Source organism: Tyto alba, unplaced genomic scaffold (genome assembly GCF_018691265.1).
Source record: "Tyto alba isolate M040663 unplaced genomic scaffold, T.alba_DEE_v4.0 Super-Scaffold_21, whole genome shotgun sequence".
In the NCBI taxonomy this organism is placed as follows: domain Eukaryota; kingdom Metazoa; phylum Chordata; class Aves; order Strigiformes; family Tytonidae; genus Tyto; species Tyto alba.
Genome location: NW_024881295.1, coordinates 10,483,049 through 10,502,940, shown reverse-complemented (window position 1 = coordinate 10,502,940; position 19,892 = coordinate 10,483,049). Strand labels below are relative to the sequence as shown.

General features: G+C 39.2%; 1 protein-coding gene and 1 long non-coding RNA gene across 2 annotated transcripts; one reads left to right on the top strand and one right to left on the bottom strand.

Moving 5' to 3' along the window:
* Nucleotides 1-574: 574 nt before the first annotated feature.
* Nucleotides 575-19,851, bottom strand: LOC116960019. The gene is made up of 2 exons (XR_004406148.2): nucleotides 17,718-19,851; nucleotides 575-1,165 (listed from the first exon to the last, which is right to left on the bottom strand). It is a non-coding gene; the product is annotated as an uncharacterized LOC116960019 (long non-coding RNA).
* On the top strand, nucleotides 2,492-12,027 carry LOC104360105 (sulfotransferase 6B1). The gene is made up of 6 exons (XM_009965990.3): nucleotides 2,492-2,714; nucleotides 3,516-3,700; nucleotides 4,655-4,781; nucleotides 7,197-7,291; nucleotides 8,311-8,497; nucleotides 10,293-12,027. Exons 1-6 carry the CDS (start codon nucleotides 2,570-2,572, stop codon nucleotides 10,409-10,411), a joined length of 858 nt encoding a protein of 285 aa, XP_009964292.1. The 5' UTR covers nucleotides 2,492-2,569; the 3' UTR covers nucleotides 10,412-12,027.
* Nucleotides 19,852-19,892: the final 41 nt, after the last annotated feature.

Below are 19,892 nucleotides of genomic sequence, written 5' to 3'. Positions count from 1 at the left end.
ACGAGGACAACCTTATGCTGGGAGAAGCTTCTTCAGCCAATAAAGGAAAAAATTAAAGTCGGATTGAGGATTTGGCATGGCATTCTTTATACATGTGCTCTCTTTGTATAATGTAGCTATAATAATGTAATTTTAATGCTTATGTAGTTAGCACATTTTTTCTAATAACTTAGTAAGAAGGTGGGTTTTTTCCCTGCAAGATGCTGAAGACTCTCTTATTCCTTAAGTTACTGCAATTCAAGATACCATACCCTGGCAGGGGTGGGCCCTGTTTTCCAAGCCCAGGCAACACTTGAGGAGGACCAATTTCAGTTTGACTCCCCTGGATTAACATTATGCATGCTGAAAAGAGAAGCTAGTATAAAAAGCAATAGATTTTATTTAAGAGAATTGGAATTTTCTTTGCTACTGTGTTGCTTCTGTTTTACACCTTGGCCATTTCATTTGTGAATGATTCATTAAGGTTCAAGTGATTAGATTAGGCAAATGTGCTGACTCAAAACGTAAGAGGAATGGAGGAAGAAATGAAAGGGAAAAGTCATAGTAAATATGCAATGCATTTTGCAATAAGCACTTTTTTTGCTAGGTCAAGGTAATACAGTTTTATTAGCTTGCACTAAATGCATACAGTGGAATGATGACTGCAAAATATGACTTAGAAATCTCTGTATTCAGGCTAATAGAGATGTTCAGAGTGACACAGAAAGAGAAATCTTTATGCCCCCAAACATACTTTGTATATCTGAAGTAACCAAAGTGGAATCTTTTGACAGAGGATAGATTTTTAAGGATTTATACCCTAAAATATGAAGTGATATGAAGGTCTTCAGACTGAAAGCAAGAGAAGAATGTTGAACTTCTCATCACTGAAAAATCCCCAATTTCTACCTGAGCATCAGTTTTCATGTGTTTCTTATACTCTCACTGACTTGATTACCTCCTGGAAAGACTCCCTCATCTTCCCTTATGCCTAGTGGTAGGGAACTCCAGAGCATATTTTCCATTATTTTCATCCCACCTGGCCCTGCATAGCTGGAATTTGGAGTTTACTGGTGGCACAAGGCACATTTTACAGGCAGTAGCTGTTGAAGGGCAACTTTACAGGTAACACAGGTGAGAAGATGATTGCTGACTTCACTTCTCTTTGACTGGTAGGCTGGCAATACTGCAAAGAAAAGAAAAGAGGGAAAAATCTATCTTACAATGCTGGCTTTTCTGGAGATTGAATCAGAAAGAAGCAAATACGGAAGCTGGTAACTGTCCTTAGTCCTTGTGAGTAATCTTGACTGCTCAGGTGTTTCTTGGAAGGGCGTCTCTGATCATTAACTTCTTACCATGGGTCATAGGAGGTACATTTGGTAGTCAGCTCCCATGACCAAACCTAAGTTATCATAAATAATAAAACAAGAACTGGGACCTTGGTAAACTTGAGAAATTTCCTGAAGGACTGCTTTATTTTTAAACAAGGTTCTGAAGTTGAGTCAAAGACACTGAAGGGCCTCAGCTGAATATATTGTAGGAGGCTTTCAATAGGAAGAGTGAAACCACTGGATATTTGAGGAAAATTGAAAATATTAAGCCTTCCAAATTGTTTTGATTCAAACTTGAGCTATTTATCTTACTCTAATGCTTTCACATTTCTTAAGGTCACTTTAAACAAAAGTCGAGCTTTCAGTTTGAAAAACATCAATTACGATTTCCACAGACTCAAATTTTTTCAAAAAGTACATTTAAAAACAGGTAATTAATTGAGAACTGCCTCTTTCCTGCAAGTGGCTTTTATTCTAACGAATTCACATTTTTTGTGTAAAGATTTAAAAACTTTCAACCACTTCTGGTCATGAAACATGCAGAATTCAAGCCAATGTTAAATATCTATTTTAAATTTGTGATTTTTGTTGTCCATAGTCTTCATATGGAGACATATGACAGCTTAAAAAATGATTGTGTCTTTAAATGCCTCTGTTTTTAAGATGCCTCGGGCTGAAATTCTAAAAAGTTCAAAAAACTAGTTCCTTAACATCACAAAATTCAAACATTTGGAATAGATTTGCACTTTTGAAAATTCAGGCTGTTGTATATTTGGTAAAATAAACCAAAAAATATTTAATTCACATAAAATAAGACATTGGTTTTGTATTCAACAGCTTTTTCCTTGGAAGCTAAAACAGCTTCCAAGAATGTGTAACTTACAGAATAACCATATTAAGCATATTTGAAGGCAATATATAATGTTCATTCTTGTAATTTTCCACAATTAATACATTTTGACTATTACCTCATTACTTTATCTGGAGAGCTAATAAATGACAAATGACATGTGTTTTCCATGACTCTGCATTTCAGTTATTTATCAGGTTACCTCTAATATTTCAGTTTCCTTTATCAACTACCTGGAAAAATCAATATCTGATAGGACTCCATGGCGGGTAACAAAGTATATAAGCGTGAAGTTTGTATTGCTTGGTCTCAATTTGTCACTTCAAACCATCTGACTAAGAAGTGACCCTTAAATCCCCTTGTCATTTCACCATTATCTGATTTGCAGGAATCCAAGACTTAAGCAAACATGTCCAACCAGAGTGAGGCAGAACTCATTCACAGGTTTAAGGGGATTTCCTTTACCACCAGGTCTTCTCCAGATCTTTTAAAATCCTTGGATACTTTTGATGCTAGAGAAGATGATGTCCTTTTGGTTTCCTATCCCAAATCTGGTAAGTTCTACTTTTAGGTGTTAATTGCAAGAAGTCTCAATTGTTTGTTTCATGTTCTTTTTTAAACTACTTAGGAAATGTACAAGAAACAGGGAAGGATATTTTAGTATGTGAATATATTATTCTGTCAGTAAGTGTTCAAATTACAAAAAAATATGGGTCATTTATCTAAATTTTGATTCTTTAATTGAAAATAATCTCAGGTGTTTTCATATTGGAAAGCAAATAAGTATTTATTTCTTGTAAGCAAAACTGTACTTCAAGGATTTTCCTGAGAACTTTCTACATTCAATTATGAACAAGTCAAGAGTTGTATTAAGTTATTTGTACGGCTCTTGGCTGTGGATTTATTAATTTCTTATTCACTCTCCTCACACCTCACTCAAACATATAAGCACACACCAAAGAAGCTCAGTCAGTACTTCCCAAATATACAAATCCAAGTTACTACGAGGAAAAAAAATCCAAACAGGTTATTCTAAAATTAATAATAAAAATAATATAACCACCTATCAGCTGACAAGCAGTTTGTCTCATGAGATTGTTTTGGTACCAACATTAACACTTCTCAGAGTTACTTTGTACTTCAGGTACAGCCCTAATTTTTACAGTTGGAAAATTGGAGCCAATGCAATTATTCAGTTATGCAAATATTCTTGAATCTGGGTGATTAGAAGTATCACTTGTGCACTAGTGAGCTGTTTCAATATGCAAAACATGTTTCACGTATTTTCTCAGTAACAAATCTTACTTCTTTTCTTTTCTTTTTTTTTTTTTCCTCTTAAAATTACTATTCTGCAGGCACACACTGGCTTGCAGGAGTTATAACAAAGCTTTACAATACTCAAGTTACACTAACATCTCCCATTGAATTTGGAGACATATCCAAACTGGAGGAACTGAATAAACTCTCATCAAAGAGAATCATCCCAACGCACTTAGACTACAACATGCTACCTCCAAATTTTAAGAATAAAAAATGCAAGGTAAGGCAAAACCATATAAAAGCAGTAAGATATGTAAAGTATCTATTAGGAATCTATTTTTTCTTGTTGTTTCTTAATAATTTTCAAATTATTTACAGTTTCCAGAAGTGGTTTGCTGTGAATCTTGGAGACACAGCTGACCAGCAGTCAAAGGCAGTGTGAGCAGAGACTTGGGCTAGGCACTGGGTTCTGCTCCTGCCCCACTGCTCCCACTGGGTGATTTGTGTAGCAGGCACCACACAAAATACATCAACATCTTTTCAATCAGAAATATATTATTAGGGATGGGGGCTTGTTCTCATGGCACCATTTCCTAGTGGCTGGAGCATTTACTTAGAAAACAGTTATTTGGGGCATTTAATGGCTGTTCTGGGGGTAAAGATACTCTACGCCTCCTGTTCGGGAAACATAAGAATTGAAATGTAGGAGACAGATTCAGATCACAGTTTTGGGTTCCTCCCATGCTAATGTGGGAAGCCTTTAAAAAAAATCAGCTTTGGGCCTCAGATTTTATGTTAGAAGTTCAAAATCTCAGGATTATTCAGATCCAGATTTTTGGGACAAGGCTGATTTGAATGAAAGGCCAAAATTTATACTTTGCAGCTGTTCTGTGAATGTTAATTAGTAAAAGGTTTCATATGTTAGACTTATGAGATAATATACTCGCTCATGAGTTAAAATGAACACTGCCTCTTTCATAAAACATAAACACTACCCAGCTGCAGAAAACACACCTCTGTCCACATTGGAATTGTTTACTAACCACTTCTGACTCCAGCCTAAGCAGGGACAAATACATTTCTACCTTAATGGCATGGTTACTGATGGAGAAATCCTAAAGGAAAGGGTTCTGACACTGCAAATTGCCTGTTAAAATGCCACATTTATGCACAGAGCTACTCTCAAATAAAGGAAAGATATTATCATTAATAACCATATCATCTTCATTTACAGATGATCTACATCAGCAGAAATCCAAAAGATACCGCAGTTTCCATGTACCATTACTACAGAGATAACCCAAACCTTCCCACTATAGACACCTGGACTGCTTTCTTTGACTTGTTCTTAAAAGGAGATGGTGAGGATAAATGCTATGTTTTCTCCTTGCAGCTTACATTAGCTTATTATGCACAGAAAGAGTTAAGAAATGTGAACTGTGTAAAAACTCCTTATTGAACTCTGTATTCATATGGCTTTAGCTAGGGTTTTCTTTCAGGACAAATTCTAATGCCAAACTAAACAAGAGCAAATAATAGGATGCTATCTTCAGCCCTGCAAGTAAACATTTTGATAAGTGGCTGCATTATTTCAGCACAACTGCTCTTTGCAGGTTTTTGCTGCTCTCTGACACATCTGTTGAAAAACACGTTCTCACAGACAAGTTACTGAATTCATTTCTTCCCACAAATACTCTGAAGCCCCTGACAATTCATTGATTCTGATGTAGATTTGCCTGTATGAAAACATTTCCAACCTTGTCTTGTGAACCACAATAAGACTGATTCGCACCCAGAATTCCTATTTAACCTGTGACAGAGGAGGTACGCGTGTGCGGCTCCTCCCAAGCAGACGTAGGGCAGGCCCGTGGGGCAGGCGCTCTGTTTGAGGGTGCTCAGCCAGCTCTGCGTGGGTCACTGCCATGCAGGCAACAGGGCGCAGGGGGAGAGCCACCCCCAGGCTGCACGGAGAGCTACGCTGGCAGGGGTGGTGCCTTCTCCAGCCTTGAAGACAGCCTTGGGTGGCCCTTTGAAGGGAGTCTGGATGCTTTCATAAAGCCCTCCTGCACACTCTCTGCCTGATGTGTTGTCTTAGTAGCAGGGTCCAAAGACCAAGGACAAGAGTGAGTTTTTTATGAGTGGCAGTAGTGGCATGGAAGCTGTCATCAGGAACATGTTATCCACTCCCATTTTTAGTGTTTTATTACTCTTTTCAGGACATACGTTCCTGCTATACAACCATAGTGATGACAAAAGCAACAGTGATAGATCAGCTTGAAAACTTTGAAAGAAAAGTTCCATTGCAGTCATCATGGGCTTACATCAAAGCTCGAGGAGTCAATTTGTTTACTGGCTTGGGTGGGCTTTGTGTCAGATCTTGTCTTCCTAGTTCAGAGCAACCTTAAGGCTTGTGCTTCAGTGGTTTGCAGGATCTTGCATTGTTTAGTATCAACTCTGAACATACAATAGTGAAAACAGGAAAAGAAGATTACATTAAATTTTAAAAGCGTCTCCCATTTATTTGTAAATTAGTAGCCACCTTCTATTTTCTGTGTGCTTATACATGGCATTAAAAAGATAAATATGTTGGTTATAATAGAAATTTATGTAAGAGGTGATACTGAGAGAGGGAGTTTGCCATTTTTGCTCCTAACAGCAACATACAAAGGTTGTGATGCTTGATTCAGATCTTGCAGAGTTAATCTCAGTTCAGAACACCGGTGAGGACACACAGAGACAACTGTGATGCTGTCCCTGGGGTCTCTGAGGCTGTATATGCTGTACCCCTGAAGCCAACAGCGCTCTTCTATGCTATTGTTGGCCCCATCCCCAGTGTGGTTGACCAGAAGGAGAGCAGGGTTTAATTGAACACTGTGGAGCACACATACCCTGCAGTTAGACAGTGGTTTGTGTGCAGGAGATGGCTACAGGCTGGAGCATTCAGCAAAACACTTAACTACATCTCCAGGCTTGCAACCAAAATGATGCCCATTACAATATTATATTTTTCTGGTAGTGGTTATAAAGCAAAGTCACAGTTCTGGAGAACACTGGCTGTGATTGCTCTGTCCAAGCCTCTTCTCACACCCTACAGGAGTCTTTCAACTCAGCTTTCAATGCAGTTCATCTTGTCTTTCAACCAGAAGTGTCAGAATTTTGGTTTTTAAAAGAAAGCTGAAATTTAAATCTCCTCCCATGGTTCACCAAAAGGAGCATTCAGGCAAAACAAGTACTATGAGTCAACCATAAAACCGTAAGTTATCTGTGTTGTTGGGTGAATGATGTATTTGCGTAGTAACTTCTTTACATAATGCTTCTTTTACTTTTAAAAACAATACAGTTTCCCCTCTGCTGGAACAAAATACAACTAACAGTGTGCTCTATTTAACAGATTCCTTATTTAATTTCCTAGTGAAGTGATTATATTTCTAGCTGTGACCACAGACCTGCAGACATCTTCTGAGATATTTGGATCTTGTTAGGCCAGTGCATTTTCCTTCATTACTGGCCTTTCCTTAGATTTGAAGCCTGTTTCCACTACAGAATCGTATCTCAGAACATTACTTGCATCTCTGATACAAAACCAAATTTCAACAAGAACGGTAACCTCTTTGGATTGAAAATTTCAGTCACTTCATAAAAAGGATTTAATCTGGTTTAGAGGAACACAGGGTACATATTACGAAGGGACCATTCCCCTGAGTGTTTGAATTATAATCAGAGTTATTTATGAATAAAGTTTGTATGAATCTCTTTTACATCGGTTTCCTTTTCAGTTGTCTGCGGATCCTGGTTTGATCATTTCCTAAGTTGGGAAGAACATGCAAATGACAAAAACATTCTGTTTTTGTTCTATGAAGACATGAAGAAGGTAAATATGCTCTCTGCTCTTACTTCAGAATGTAAATTAACATCATTAAAATATCAAAGAGCAAATTATGACGAAAAAGGAGAAAGAAAGAAAATATGAATGTATGTCTTTGAGCATATTTTATATTTGCATAGAACTTTATATTAGTGAGCTAATTCTGACTGCACAAATTATATAACTATCAAATCCTGTGAGAGTTGTATTTCATAGATCCAGGAGTGGGATGAATATGACATGATTTTCCCCAGGCTACAGGAAGAACTTTAAGTTCCTCATTCTTGGTCCTATGGAAGGACCTACCAAGCACATCTGTTGAGGGCCACACATTAACCTGCTATGCCTGACATTTCAGCTGAAATTTTCAAAAATGACATAAGACAACAGAACCACTCACGGTCACTGGGACTTCTGCTCCCATTAAAGAAGAAAATTAGAGGCCGGGGAGTAAAAAAAAGTTTTTATGAAAGGAAATTACAATGCAGAAAACTCAAATGCCAACATACCTTAGCTTTCAGATAATGAATTTCTGGGTGAAGATAAAACATTTTCTAGTGTTTCCATTAAAATAGTTTTGTTAATTTTGGGGGGGAAAAAGAATCTACTACAACAAACATAAAAAAGCCATTTGAGATCCTGAGTCACTTGTTGGATTTCTACATATAACACCTTCAATTAAATAAGCTACTTCTACAGAAGCTGAGCTGTGAGTACTTCTCTATTCCCAGTGAAATAATTCCAAGAGACAGGAGAGCACTTTGCCTTAACTAGGAGTAAAATTGGCAATGTACACTGTATTTGTTATCACAGACTCAGCATTTACTCATTTCTGGAAGTATAGCTAAGAGGGGAATCAGGTTTACTGTACCTGTCATCTATACAGTCTAATTACATGTTTATCTTTGCCTGAAAGCAAATAAATGTGTGATAAACTTGATATGTAATAAAAAAGATAATTTTCGTAACAGCTAAAAATCTGATAATCAGCTCAGAAATATAAAAGCTTTATTCTTGTATCTCAGAATCTCCCTAAGATTGTAAAGGAAATTAGTCTGTTCCTGGGTTTAAACGTCGGTGACAATGATATCCAAGACATCTGCAAGAAGTCCTCTTTCTCAGAGATGAAAAACGACACAGAAAAGGAAAATAGCGATCCCAACCACACCGTTTGTGCACTGACATCCAACAGGAAGCTGATTTTCCGAAAAGGTAAGTTCCCTGGGTCAGACTTAGCACAGCAGGAGTGGGAATCCAGCCAGAGGCCGCAGTCCAGGTCTTTCCCAGGCTGCAATGACACTTTGGGTCAGCCCCGGGAAGCCTCAATCAACAGGATCCTTCAGTTTGAAGGCATCTTAAAAATAACTTTCTAAGTTCTCTGGTTGCAAATGTACATTTACCCTAGAGAAGCATGGAGAAATCTGAACAACAGGCTGACTAATGTTGTTCCATGGGAGCTTTTGAGCTAAAAGGAAAGGTTCACGAAGCATTACTCTTTATCTGTCTTTTTTTATCTAAAAGTTGACCACCTCAGTCTTTTACAACATGTCCCCTTGATATCACCTGTGAAGGTCACTTAGTTTACTAGAGTGAGAAAGAGTGAGACACATTCCTTCCAAATGAGACTGCTCATAGCCTTTATCTTCCGTACCACCTCTTATCTTATTGAAATGTTCCTGAAAAAGGACTATGCTGACAATGACAACAACGAAAGATTGGTTGACTCAATCACCTGATGGCTTCATAGGTAGCCTTCAAACCTTGGCCAAGTTGGACTCATGGTAAAATCTTCAACAGTGCTTAGCTCAGATGTGACTTTAAAATACTTGCAGGAGCCGTTTGCTTGCTCCTGCTATTTCAGAAGCTTCCTCGGATTTGGATAAGTAAATCAAATCCATCACGTCTAGATGAATTTTGACTATTTTTACTTAGTTAATTTCTGAACAATAAATGACAGTTTAAAACTAAGAGTTGTTTCAATTAATAAATAGGGAAATGGTACATTTTGCTAATTCAGAATGTTTTTAACAATGAGCTGAAGCAAATGCCAAAATACAAGCTGTCAGTAAAAAACAAACAAAAAATCAGGTACACTTTTCTAAGTCAGTGAACTTTGACAGAGCTATGTTGAAAAATTTGGAAAATCCCGACAATTTCACTTCCAAGTAGTTCCTATATAAATCCCAGGGGTTTAGCTAGTTTCAGCCAGTTTACAGAAGATTTATATGTATATATTATTATTCAGGCTCTCTCTTCTTGTCCTTGCTATCTGGAATGCTGTTTTAATCAGCACTTTTGGGATGTCGGGTCTTTAGAGGATGCACGTGAGGCGAAAATGTAAGCATTGTCTCACTAAAATACGTCATTTTAAAATCCAATTTCCTATTTGCTCAAACTGGGTAACAGTTGAAACACTTTACTGAACACAAGTGTGAGTGGCCACCTAGATGTAGTTAATTGCCCACTGAAGTAGTGGGACATCTTGTCCACAGAAAGCCCTAAAGGTCTGGGCTCCTTTTTCAGGAGTCTTTTTTAGTCAAGGAGAGATATAGCTGCTTTTGGGGCACCGTTAATTTGATGAGTTTTAGATGTTGACTAGGATGAGATGAATTTCAGCCAGGAAATAAACATTTCCTTCTACTGACTGTGAAAGAGCTGAGGGGATGCATACATCTAGGGTGCAGCAAGATGCCTCCCTGCTGAGAGGACCAAGGGCTCTAATTCCATCTAGGAAACCTGCTGCTCTTCATGTACTACTTAGTGTTGTTAGTCCCAATCAAGTCTGAGGCTGAGGGTTTATGGATGATGATCCAGTTGCTTCCATCAGAGTCTCACCAGACCAAAAGAGCAATTACTCATAATCATGACCTACTGCAGAGGCTACGCTTAATACTATATTAATAATTTGTGCCAACTGCAACATTGACAAAACTGGGTTGCCTTTAAATAATTTTCTGCACTATATATTGCTAGCCTCACTGTTCTTTTTCTGCTCCTGCTTTCCTAGGTGCTGTTGGTGATTGGAAGAACCATTTCACTCCAAAACAGAATCGAAGGTTTGAGGAGATATTTAATGAGAAAATGAAACTCAGCAAAATGGCAAAAAGTCTCACCTATGAATTTTGACTTCACGTGAAGAACAATACCCAGTTATCAACAAACACAAAGCAATTGGTGGGAAATTCTCATTCAGTTTACAATCCTCCCAATAGAAAGGACTGCAAACATGACATTTTGAGGATGGGAAAATTCTGACACAATGCCAGAGCTGAACTCAGTTTTCAGCAGGCAGATATATATGGTTTAACAGCCAGGTGTCAGACCCATTTTTCTACAACCAAATCTACTTTAATATTTATTTATTTTTTTCTCTAGAGGGATACAAATGGACTTCTTAGATTGGATTTAGGAATTTTACCTAAGACATTAAGAAAAAAACACAAAACAAACCCGTAAGAATCTGAATATATAAAAAGTCTAAAAGCACATCATAAGAAAATGACCAAGGATTTGACCCCAGACTCGCTCCTTCCCTGAACTACCATTATTCGGAAAGTGCCTATCTCATCAGGCTTTGTTATTGATACTGAAGTTGAAAACTGCAGCTGTACATCTGAAGATCTGGATTAAAGTTTGTTTATAAAGGTCTCTCTCTTTTTTTTTTTTTTTTTTTCATAATACGTAGTTCTTTGATGTAACTTATTTCTGGGCTAGGTGTTGTATAGTGCATGTGTTTTAAACGCAACTGACACAAATCCACATAAATTTCTGCACCATATGTTGGGGAACTACAAATGTGGGCTTTTTCCATTTGACTTGCTTCTTGCAAAATGCTTGTTTCCAGTGTTTTGATGAGAACCATTTTACTTCACAGTCCTTGTGCAATAGAATTAAACAGTTCCACTGTGGCAAACAAACTGCCACGTGGAGACAGTTTAATCTGAACATAACTTATTTATTTGCCCTGCCCTGATAAGACAGATTTTCTAAGAATCAGCTGTCTGTGTTTACATCCTAGGGACTGTTCTAGGAACCTAATGAAGTTTTAGTGTGATGTGTTTTTTGTCCTTACCTTCCATTTGCTTTGCAGGCTGGCTTTAAGAATGCTTCTCCCCAAACTAGTTGTCCCCAGCCATAAAATTCCAAGGAAACAGCAGGCAGAAAAAACAGAGCAAAAGCTGAAAAGAAACTCGTGCAGACAAGCATGATTACTCTGCTTTGCCTCCTGTGTGCTCGGAAGGTACACATCTGCAAGGCAAGCTCATCCCCTGGATGTGGTGGTTCTGAATGCTGAGCTATGGCTTTATTTACAGTGAACACTAGTGCTCTCTCTAGCCACACATCTCACACTTGCCACCCAGCCCCTTCATTTCATGCCTTGCTTGTGCCAGCTGACATCAATACATAACGATTTTGCATCTGCACAAGTGATGTGCAGAAGTTACATGCTGAAGAGATCAGTGAAAGAAAAGCCTTTTCGACTGCAGTCCCTTGCCATTTGCCAATTGAACACAATTTAAGGGAGATGCTGCCCTGAGCACTGGTTTCTGCAAATGACCCATTTGGAAACCAGAAACTTGTTTCTTTGCTCTTCTGACACTAACATGACTTCATCTTCCTCTAAAAATGACACAAACCACTGCTGTCCTCCTCTCATGTGTCATTCTTCCACTAGTAATAAATGGCAAGAAATCAGCTAATGAAGATGCTTGAACATTTTACTTAAAGACTTATTTTTTCTAGCCCTGTAAGTATGGTAAAAATCCAAAGGGTCCTTGGGCAAACAAAGTTTGCAAGTGAGTTTATTAACTCCATTAAGAAGGAAGACCACTGTAAAGCAGCATTGATATGTATATTCACAGTATGAAAATGTGTGTGAAGGGACAGGGTGAGGACATGGCATGTGGTTGACTGAGGGGGTTAAAGCATACAGTCCTGAACTGGCTGAAGGGATAGCATTAGAATATAAGGGAGTGAGTGTTTTCCCAGCTGCCTGACCTCTAGCACTGCCTTGCAGAGTTAAATGGACTTCTAAAATAAAGCTTCTCTTAGAAACACTTTGTACTTACACAGCATTTTCAGTCTCCAAGTGCTTTATTCAAGCTTTACACAATGCATCCACACCTGAGATAGAGTTCAGCAACTGGTTGGCAGCAAGTAATAGCCTGAGAGAGAAAGCAGCTTCTGCTAGTAAAACTACAGGCTAGCAGGTCCATCCCAGGCACCAGCACAGCTCAGTGCAGCTGCAGACAGCGTAACAAAACTTGCCTATGTCAGAGGTCCAGAAAGCTCAGCTGGGCACTGCTGCTCAAGGACAGGGGTATGTGACGGTAGCTACTGGCAACCAGGGTCTCCCAGCAGTTGCTACGCCTACCCTTTCTTTCATCCTCTTTGCTCTTGCTCTCCCCGCTGAGCTGCTACCCCCTCTCCCCTTCTATGAATGTAGCAGAGGGATTCAAATTTAATTTTTCAAAGAATTGTCAATCTGGCTCCACAAGTCATTTCAGCAGGTCATGGAGATGTTAAAAAATTTTCAAAACTTCCATAGTAAGATGTTGTAAAAATGTCTCTTCTCTCAGTTTTTCTTTGGCAAATAAAACTTTTGGAGAAAATGTCAAAAATTCAAATTTTTGGAGAGAAATTTCAGCCCTAAAAAATATAAAAATACTGGTCTAAAGTGTACCTAGACTGCAGCAATATTAGGTTTGGAAGAAATAAAGCCCTGTGCAATCTCTGTTACACATAAATGGTTACAATACTGTATTCCTATTTGCGTAATATATTCCACCTTCCTAAGGGCTCTTCTCAAGACTGATTTAATTAAAGAGGCCAGCATTAAGCATTTATGTCATCAGAGCTGAGATGTGAAGCTTCTACCTGCTCTTGTCAAAGTTAGCCTGCTTTGCCTGCTACGCAGGCTTACCTGGCCTTTGGATCAGATGAAAAAAAGAGCAAGAGCATTTGGAGGGCCAGAACTCTTGTGAGAGGAACACATGAATTCAAGGCCTTGCTTCAAGAACTTTTTTTCCTGAAAACCTTCTAAAGTAGATCTCAGAGAAGAAAAGGTGCTCAGGTAAAGACCCTAGCAACCTGATTTTAAGTCACATTAGTTCTGATACAATGAGTTTGATGCCTACAGCAGTTTCTTGAGGGAAAACAACTGGTGAAAAAATCTCTCCGAGTAGCTTCAGGAACACCCTGTAGAAGATGATGTGAATCTCGACAAGTGGGGGTAGGGGAAGGAATCTGAGCCAGTTCTGGCAATCTTTGAAGCCAGAAGTCATAGGAAAATAGAGAAGACTCAAGACAGGAGATCAACTGGTGGGTTTCTTCACTGGGTCTAAGTAGAACAGAGATGCTTAGGGGATCAAGACAAGGGTTTACTTGTAATCATCTGTCAGCTGGAAAAGTAAATGTGGAAGACCAGAAGTAATTTCCCTGAGACTCGCTTCATGACCAGCTGAGAGAGGAAAGACAGTCACAGACTACAAAGAGCAAAGGGCACTCCTGCTGCAAAGGAATCAAGCCTGGCAGAAAGGGCTGAGTGTGTGCGCGAAGGCAATTGCTGAAAGACCATGTTCAGAAAGGAGGAAAAGGACTGACTGGCCATATCACTCTACCAGTTCCAGACTCACAGGTGACCACAATCCACCTTCTTTCAAAGGACCAGCAACCATGAGACAATTCTGCAGCACCTTCTCTATTAACTTGGATAGGAAACAGTTTTCCCCTTTCCCAAATATTTTTATCTGTCCTGCATACCACAGAGGATAAACTGTAGGAAAGGATAGTGAGACACAGGTGTGTGTGTGTGGTGAGGCATTGTCCTTCCTGGGCTCCCACAGAAAGGGCTTCTCCTTGACTGAGCAGAGGGGAGCAGCAGCACCTCGTGGCCCCAACAGGGAGGGAGTGGGAGCACCCAACAGCTGCTCCAGCAAAAAACCCAGCAACAGAAAAGCATGCAGTCACAAATTGCAGTGCCATGCCTCCTTTCAGCCTCTTTCCGAATTGGTCCCACAGGCCAGTGCTAAAAGGAGAAACAGCTGTCTTGGAAACAACTGCAGCCCCGTGGCACCAGAGACATGTCCACGCTGGTGCAGGCTCTGCAGCCATCCAGGTTTCCTGCTAGTGAAAAGGGAAGCAGCACTGCCTCTAAAGAGAACAGAAATGTTTGTTCTTCACTGACATCTATTGACTGCAGCGTTTTAACTGCAAAGCACTGCAAAAGAACTAGGCATTAATTTTCAGAGGATGCTGCAGGGCTCAGAAGCAGACTCTGAAGGGGATCAGGCACAGGTTTGAAGGCAGGTCTGTCTCTGGGACAGTCCTGACACACAGCCTGCTTATGAAGTCTTTCATTCCTGACTGCCAGTGTCTAGAAGGATGTATCTGGGAATGATCAGTCCACACCACTGAGAATCTACTAGCAGCCATAGTAGAGACAGGATGATGGGACACATGATGGCATTCACACGTAAGCAAATAATGACACACTCAGGAGTAATAAAAGCAGATTTTCCTTTTCTGACTGCAATGCCTTTTACTAAAACGAAGGATAACTGGTGGTTTGTTCTCTATCATTTGTGACCTTGGTAAACTACTTGGATATAATCCAACAGCTAGATACGTATCACTGTGCTGATCAAACTGCAGTTAGTTGCCTAGCTACTTAAGAGGAATAAAGAATTAATCAATCTACAGCATTGCTTACTGGCTAAATTAAGGATTTACCTACATTACAATAAAGAAAAAAAAAAAAAAAAAGAAAAGGTACAGCAGAACTTCACTGGTACGCAAATGAAACACAATATAAAGCTATCTCATATATTTCTGTGCTATCCAAGCTCAGACACCAATGACAGCATCTTAACTGAAGCAGCACCGACTTAAGTCCCCTGCCTCTTGGCAGGGGCATCAGTACAGATGCACTGCAAGACACAAGTCCAGTTGGCTCGTCATTCTCTATGCAGCCATGCACTGCCCACAACTTTATCCTGAAACCCCCTGAAATCTCTTGGTTTCCATTACAAATCAAATGTGTGCTTTCTTTAAACCAAACTGTATTGGTTTAACCCCAGCCAGCAATTAAGCACCACGCAGCTGCTTGCTCACTCCCCCTGCATCAGGATGGGGGAGGCAATCAGAAAAGTAAAAGTGAGAAAACTCGTGGGTTGAGGTAAAGAGAGTTTAATAAGTAAAGCAAAATCCATGCACACAAGCACAGCAAACCAAGGAATTCATACACCAGTTCCCATGGGCAGGAAGGGGCTCAGCCATCCCCAGGGCAGCCGAGATCCATCACGTGTAACAGCTACTTGGGAAGTCAAACACCATCACTCTGAATGTCCCCCCCCTTCCTTCTTCTTCACCCCAGCTCTATATGCTGAGCATGACATCATATGGTCTGGAATATCCCTCGGGTCAGTGGGGGTCAGCTGTCCCAGCTGTGTCTCCTCCCAACTTCTTGTGCACCCCCAGCCCACTTGCTGGTTGGGCGGTGTGAGGAGCAGAAAAGGCCTTGGCACTGTGTAAGCACTGCTCAGCAATAGCAAAAACATTTTTGTATTATCGACACTGTTTTCACCACAAATCAAAAACATAGCCCCATACCAGCTACTGTGAAGAAAATTTACTCTATCCCAGCCAAGACCAGCACAAACAAATAAGGAACTTGGGCAGCCTTGCTCGTATGAGTGGCAAGGCGCTCAGTGACATGGTGGTAAAAACCTGGCAGTGCATAAAGCATACAAGAGCAAGAAGTAAAAAGCAGCATGGCTTGCAGACAGCCAGCAGGTTTTTTTTTACAACAGGAGTGCACAAAGACACAAGGATGTTGATATGCTGATGTGGCAAGTCAGAACTAGGGCTTGTTTGCAAGTCATCAGAACTACCACCTGTAAAACCTTTTCTGGCACAAGCATAGCTCCCCCTCCTTTAAGGGAGCACATGGAAGCATGCATAGAACTAATTAATCCAAAGGCAGATCACAACAAACATTCTGAAGAAATCTTTGAAGTTCATTAAATCAAATGAATAGGGGGCGGTTAATATTTGTCTAGGTCGGATTACTTCGTCCCATTCCCAAGGTTTTTAGATCTGGCTTCACCTAATCAATCACAGTATTTCAGCTGGGCATTATTGATCAGAAGGATCCGTGACTTGTGACACACTCCCTTCCAACCTGAGACTGTGTTTCTGCGGACAAGATGTTGCCAGGAAAAAAAGGTAAGAAAATAAAAGTAGTAAAATTCTTAGACGGAGTGTACAGGCAATAAAAAGTTGTTCAACTACAGCCTTCGTTAATAATTATGTCCCTGGAGAGACTATCTCCATGTTTAACTTTAATACAAAAACGGCCATACTGGCTCAGATATACATTAGTTTAGCCCAGAAACTTGTCTGCAAGAGTACATGAACAAATAGGACAAGCACATGATTTTTCCTGAGTATTCTCCCATCATCCAATTACATTCTGTCCAACAACTCCCTAAGCAATTTACCATTAGTATCTATGACTGATGGATGCTGATTCAGCTGATTTCACACTCTGACACAGTTCTGAGTGCACTTTTGCCCTATTTTCAATGATTTAAGATTAGATGATTGATTCCTACTGGTAATAGTAATGCCATGTCCTGCTTCTCACTGTGCCAGAGCTACACATTGACATTTTAGAAGGAACCACTGATATATATTGTGAAATAAGGATAAAAATGCACTTTGGTATTTCCCATACAAAAAATAAGATGAAGAAACCAAGGAACCATATCAGGTGTCAGACTCATGGAACACATGGCCAAAGGCTGTTTTAAGTGTGCTGAGGCTTTTAAAGTGCCTGTAAGCCATGCCCAGCTTTGGAAATCCACGAGCTGCAAATGTTTCAGGGCCACAGGTAAACTGGAAAACACTGTCAAATACAACATGGTAAATTTATGTTCCTCAGGCATCTGCTTTCAGTCACTACTAGTTTCTTCAGTGGTCTTTCCCTACCTCCCTGTCCCTCTTAGTTTTACAGACATCAAACACAAATCCCTTCAGTCACCTTTCTTCCAAAGTGAAGAGTTCTTACTCGGCTATTGCACACACTGAACCCAGTTCTTTCCTTTCATCATCCATTTTATCCTCCCACAAACCCTTTGAGTGCTACAACCTTTTTAACATGCAAGAAACAAATCACAGTATTTTACATATGGGCAAATCACTGACGTATACAGTGGAATAATTACTTTCATCCTTTTCGTTCTATATGGGTTTTCTATTAATTCCTAAAATTCAGTTTGCCTTTTTAACTGCTGGCACATACGTCAAACTAGTAAGTATTTTTCTGGATTATAACTTCTTAGTATAAATGAGTATTTTTTATATATGACATTATGATTGTTTTTCTATTAAGCTCATCTTCTTATACAAATCAGCCCTGGTCTTTACTAACCTGAATAATTTGGCATCATTGCCTCCAAATTGCCCGCTGCTCATTCCATTTGACACCATTTTTACAAACAATTAAAAAAATCCTTCCATCTGCAAAAAGAAAATAATGGCAACGGTTTTAGGGTAAGTGGTCTGTAATGCTAGAGGTGTGGGAGAGTCTCAGAATGGAACTGCTCCCAACAATTTCTCTTCCCTCCAGTATCTCTAGCAGTGGGAAAGCTCTATTAAACCAATGCCACATACATAAATGTACGTAGGATCAGAAATGGGGATAGGCAAACCTGTCCAAGAATGAGAAGCAAACCTGCAATCCAAGGATTTTTCAGACAAGTGCATTAGTGACAAGTTTTTATAACTCATTTATGCAACAGGTTCAGACATAACAGTATTTTTCTTCCACTGGACATACCCTATTATTGCTCTTATAATGCTGACATTTAGGATAATTAGTCCTTCTGGGTCTAACTAGACTCATTTAGAGTTATTTCTAGAAACAGGAAATAGTGTTATAATACAAATAGAAAATATAATTTAAAAAAAAAAATACCCTTCTCACATAGGCTCTGGAAAAGCTAGTTAACTAATGTGTGCTCAAGGTTTAAAAGTATTAAGACCTTGAAATCACCAAGTATTATAAAATCTCTCTAACTTCAAAAGGCTGTTTTATATGATTCATATTGATTTGAAATGAACTAAGGTCAGAACACGTTGGATCACCCTACAGGAAATAGCACAGAAGTGGAGAGAAACATATATTGAATAGGACAAAGATCAGATAAAAATAAATTAATGAAGCCAGAAGTAGGTGCAGGGTTAATCCCTACTCCTTGTGCCAAAGTCAGCAAATGTAATGTCAATGTTACAGTCTACCCTCCTCAACTCTCCTGGCAAGAGAGTAAACAGCCAAAACCAGTAGAGATCTCAAGGCCTAACCTAAATGAAATGGGAATTCTCTCCGAGAACATCCTGCCAAATAATTTTCACTGTTCTGCTCAATTTACAAGAATATCCTTGCATAGAAAGAGTGGGCTAGATTTAACAGCTTGGAAAGAGAAAGGAACCCTACCCTTTCACACAGGCACAAAGCACACAGCCTATGAAACCAGGTATTCGAAAACATGGAACACAGGCAAGTGAAGGAGTTTATTTAAGAGGGTATAACCACACACACAAAACACTCAAGATCTGCCTCGAAGGCCAGATCAAGATGAAGGTTTTGAGTATCTGTGTGTGCATGTAATTAATTTGGGCATTAAATTTGTCCACCTTCATCAAGTATAATCCATTTGTGTAGCACATGAACTTGGAATGGCATGATTTACAGTATACGAACTCATCACAAATCACCCTGTAACCATTCTCTATTTAAAAGACTAAAGAAAACTGTTTATTTTAAATGTTAGTTAACCATCTATTTTTTTCATAATGGCTTACCACAAATTACTACATATTTTACTTTTCAGTTTCACAAAATCATGATAAAACAGCCCCCATTATCTAAGATCTTTATTGGAATATACCGGGCAATTTAAAATAACATGACTGAAAAAGATTATTCCAAAATCCACTGTAACAAAAATGACCACTGAAATCTAGTCTGAGTGAACTACACATCTCTAATGAAAGGCAATCGTGGTGTCAGGATATGTACTGAAACAACAGGCATTGGCAAAAGAGCTGAAACTTGCCTGGGACTTCGGATTTCCCCTTTAAGGTGTTAGAGTTATCCTCACTATCTCTCTGTGACCTCTGAATCCTTCATATGATTGAAGATCTTCTATAAAATCAAGAGTAATAAAGATATCCCTCATGCTACTCTGGTTTATAGTTAGGCTTTCCCTTGCAGTATGGGCAATACAAATCTGAACCTTCCAGGTAGTAGACCATTCATCTTCAAAATCCCCAGACAAGCTTTATTTTGTAAATAGTCCCTATAACTCTTCTATTCTTCACATTCTTCTTATATTTCCAATGCAGTATGATACCACGTTTTTCTAAACAAGAATTTGTCAAAGTGAAAACTTTTATATATCAGCTACCATTTCTTTCTGCTAATTACTAACATTGGTACAAAAGTGTTTCTGCATTTATTTTTGATACATTGTCATGGTTTAACCCCGGCCAGTAACTAAGCACCACACAGCTGCTTGCTCACTCCTCCACCCTCCCAGTGGGA

Coding starts and splice junctions, on each gene's coding strand:
- LOC104360105 (XM_009965990.3), top strand. CDS start 2,570: ATGTCCAACCAGAGTGAGGCAGAACTCATTCACAGGTTTAAGGGGATT. Junction 3,701..4,654: donor TTAAGAATAAAAAATGCAAG/GTAAGGCAAAAC, acceptor CTTCATTTACAG/ATGATCTACATCAGCAGAAA. Junction 4,782..7,196: donor CTTGTTCTTAAAAGGAGATG/GTGAGGATAAAT, acceptor TTTCCTTTTCAG/TTGTCTGCGGATCCTGGTTT.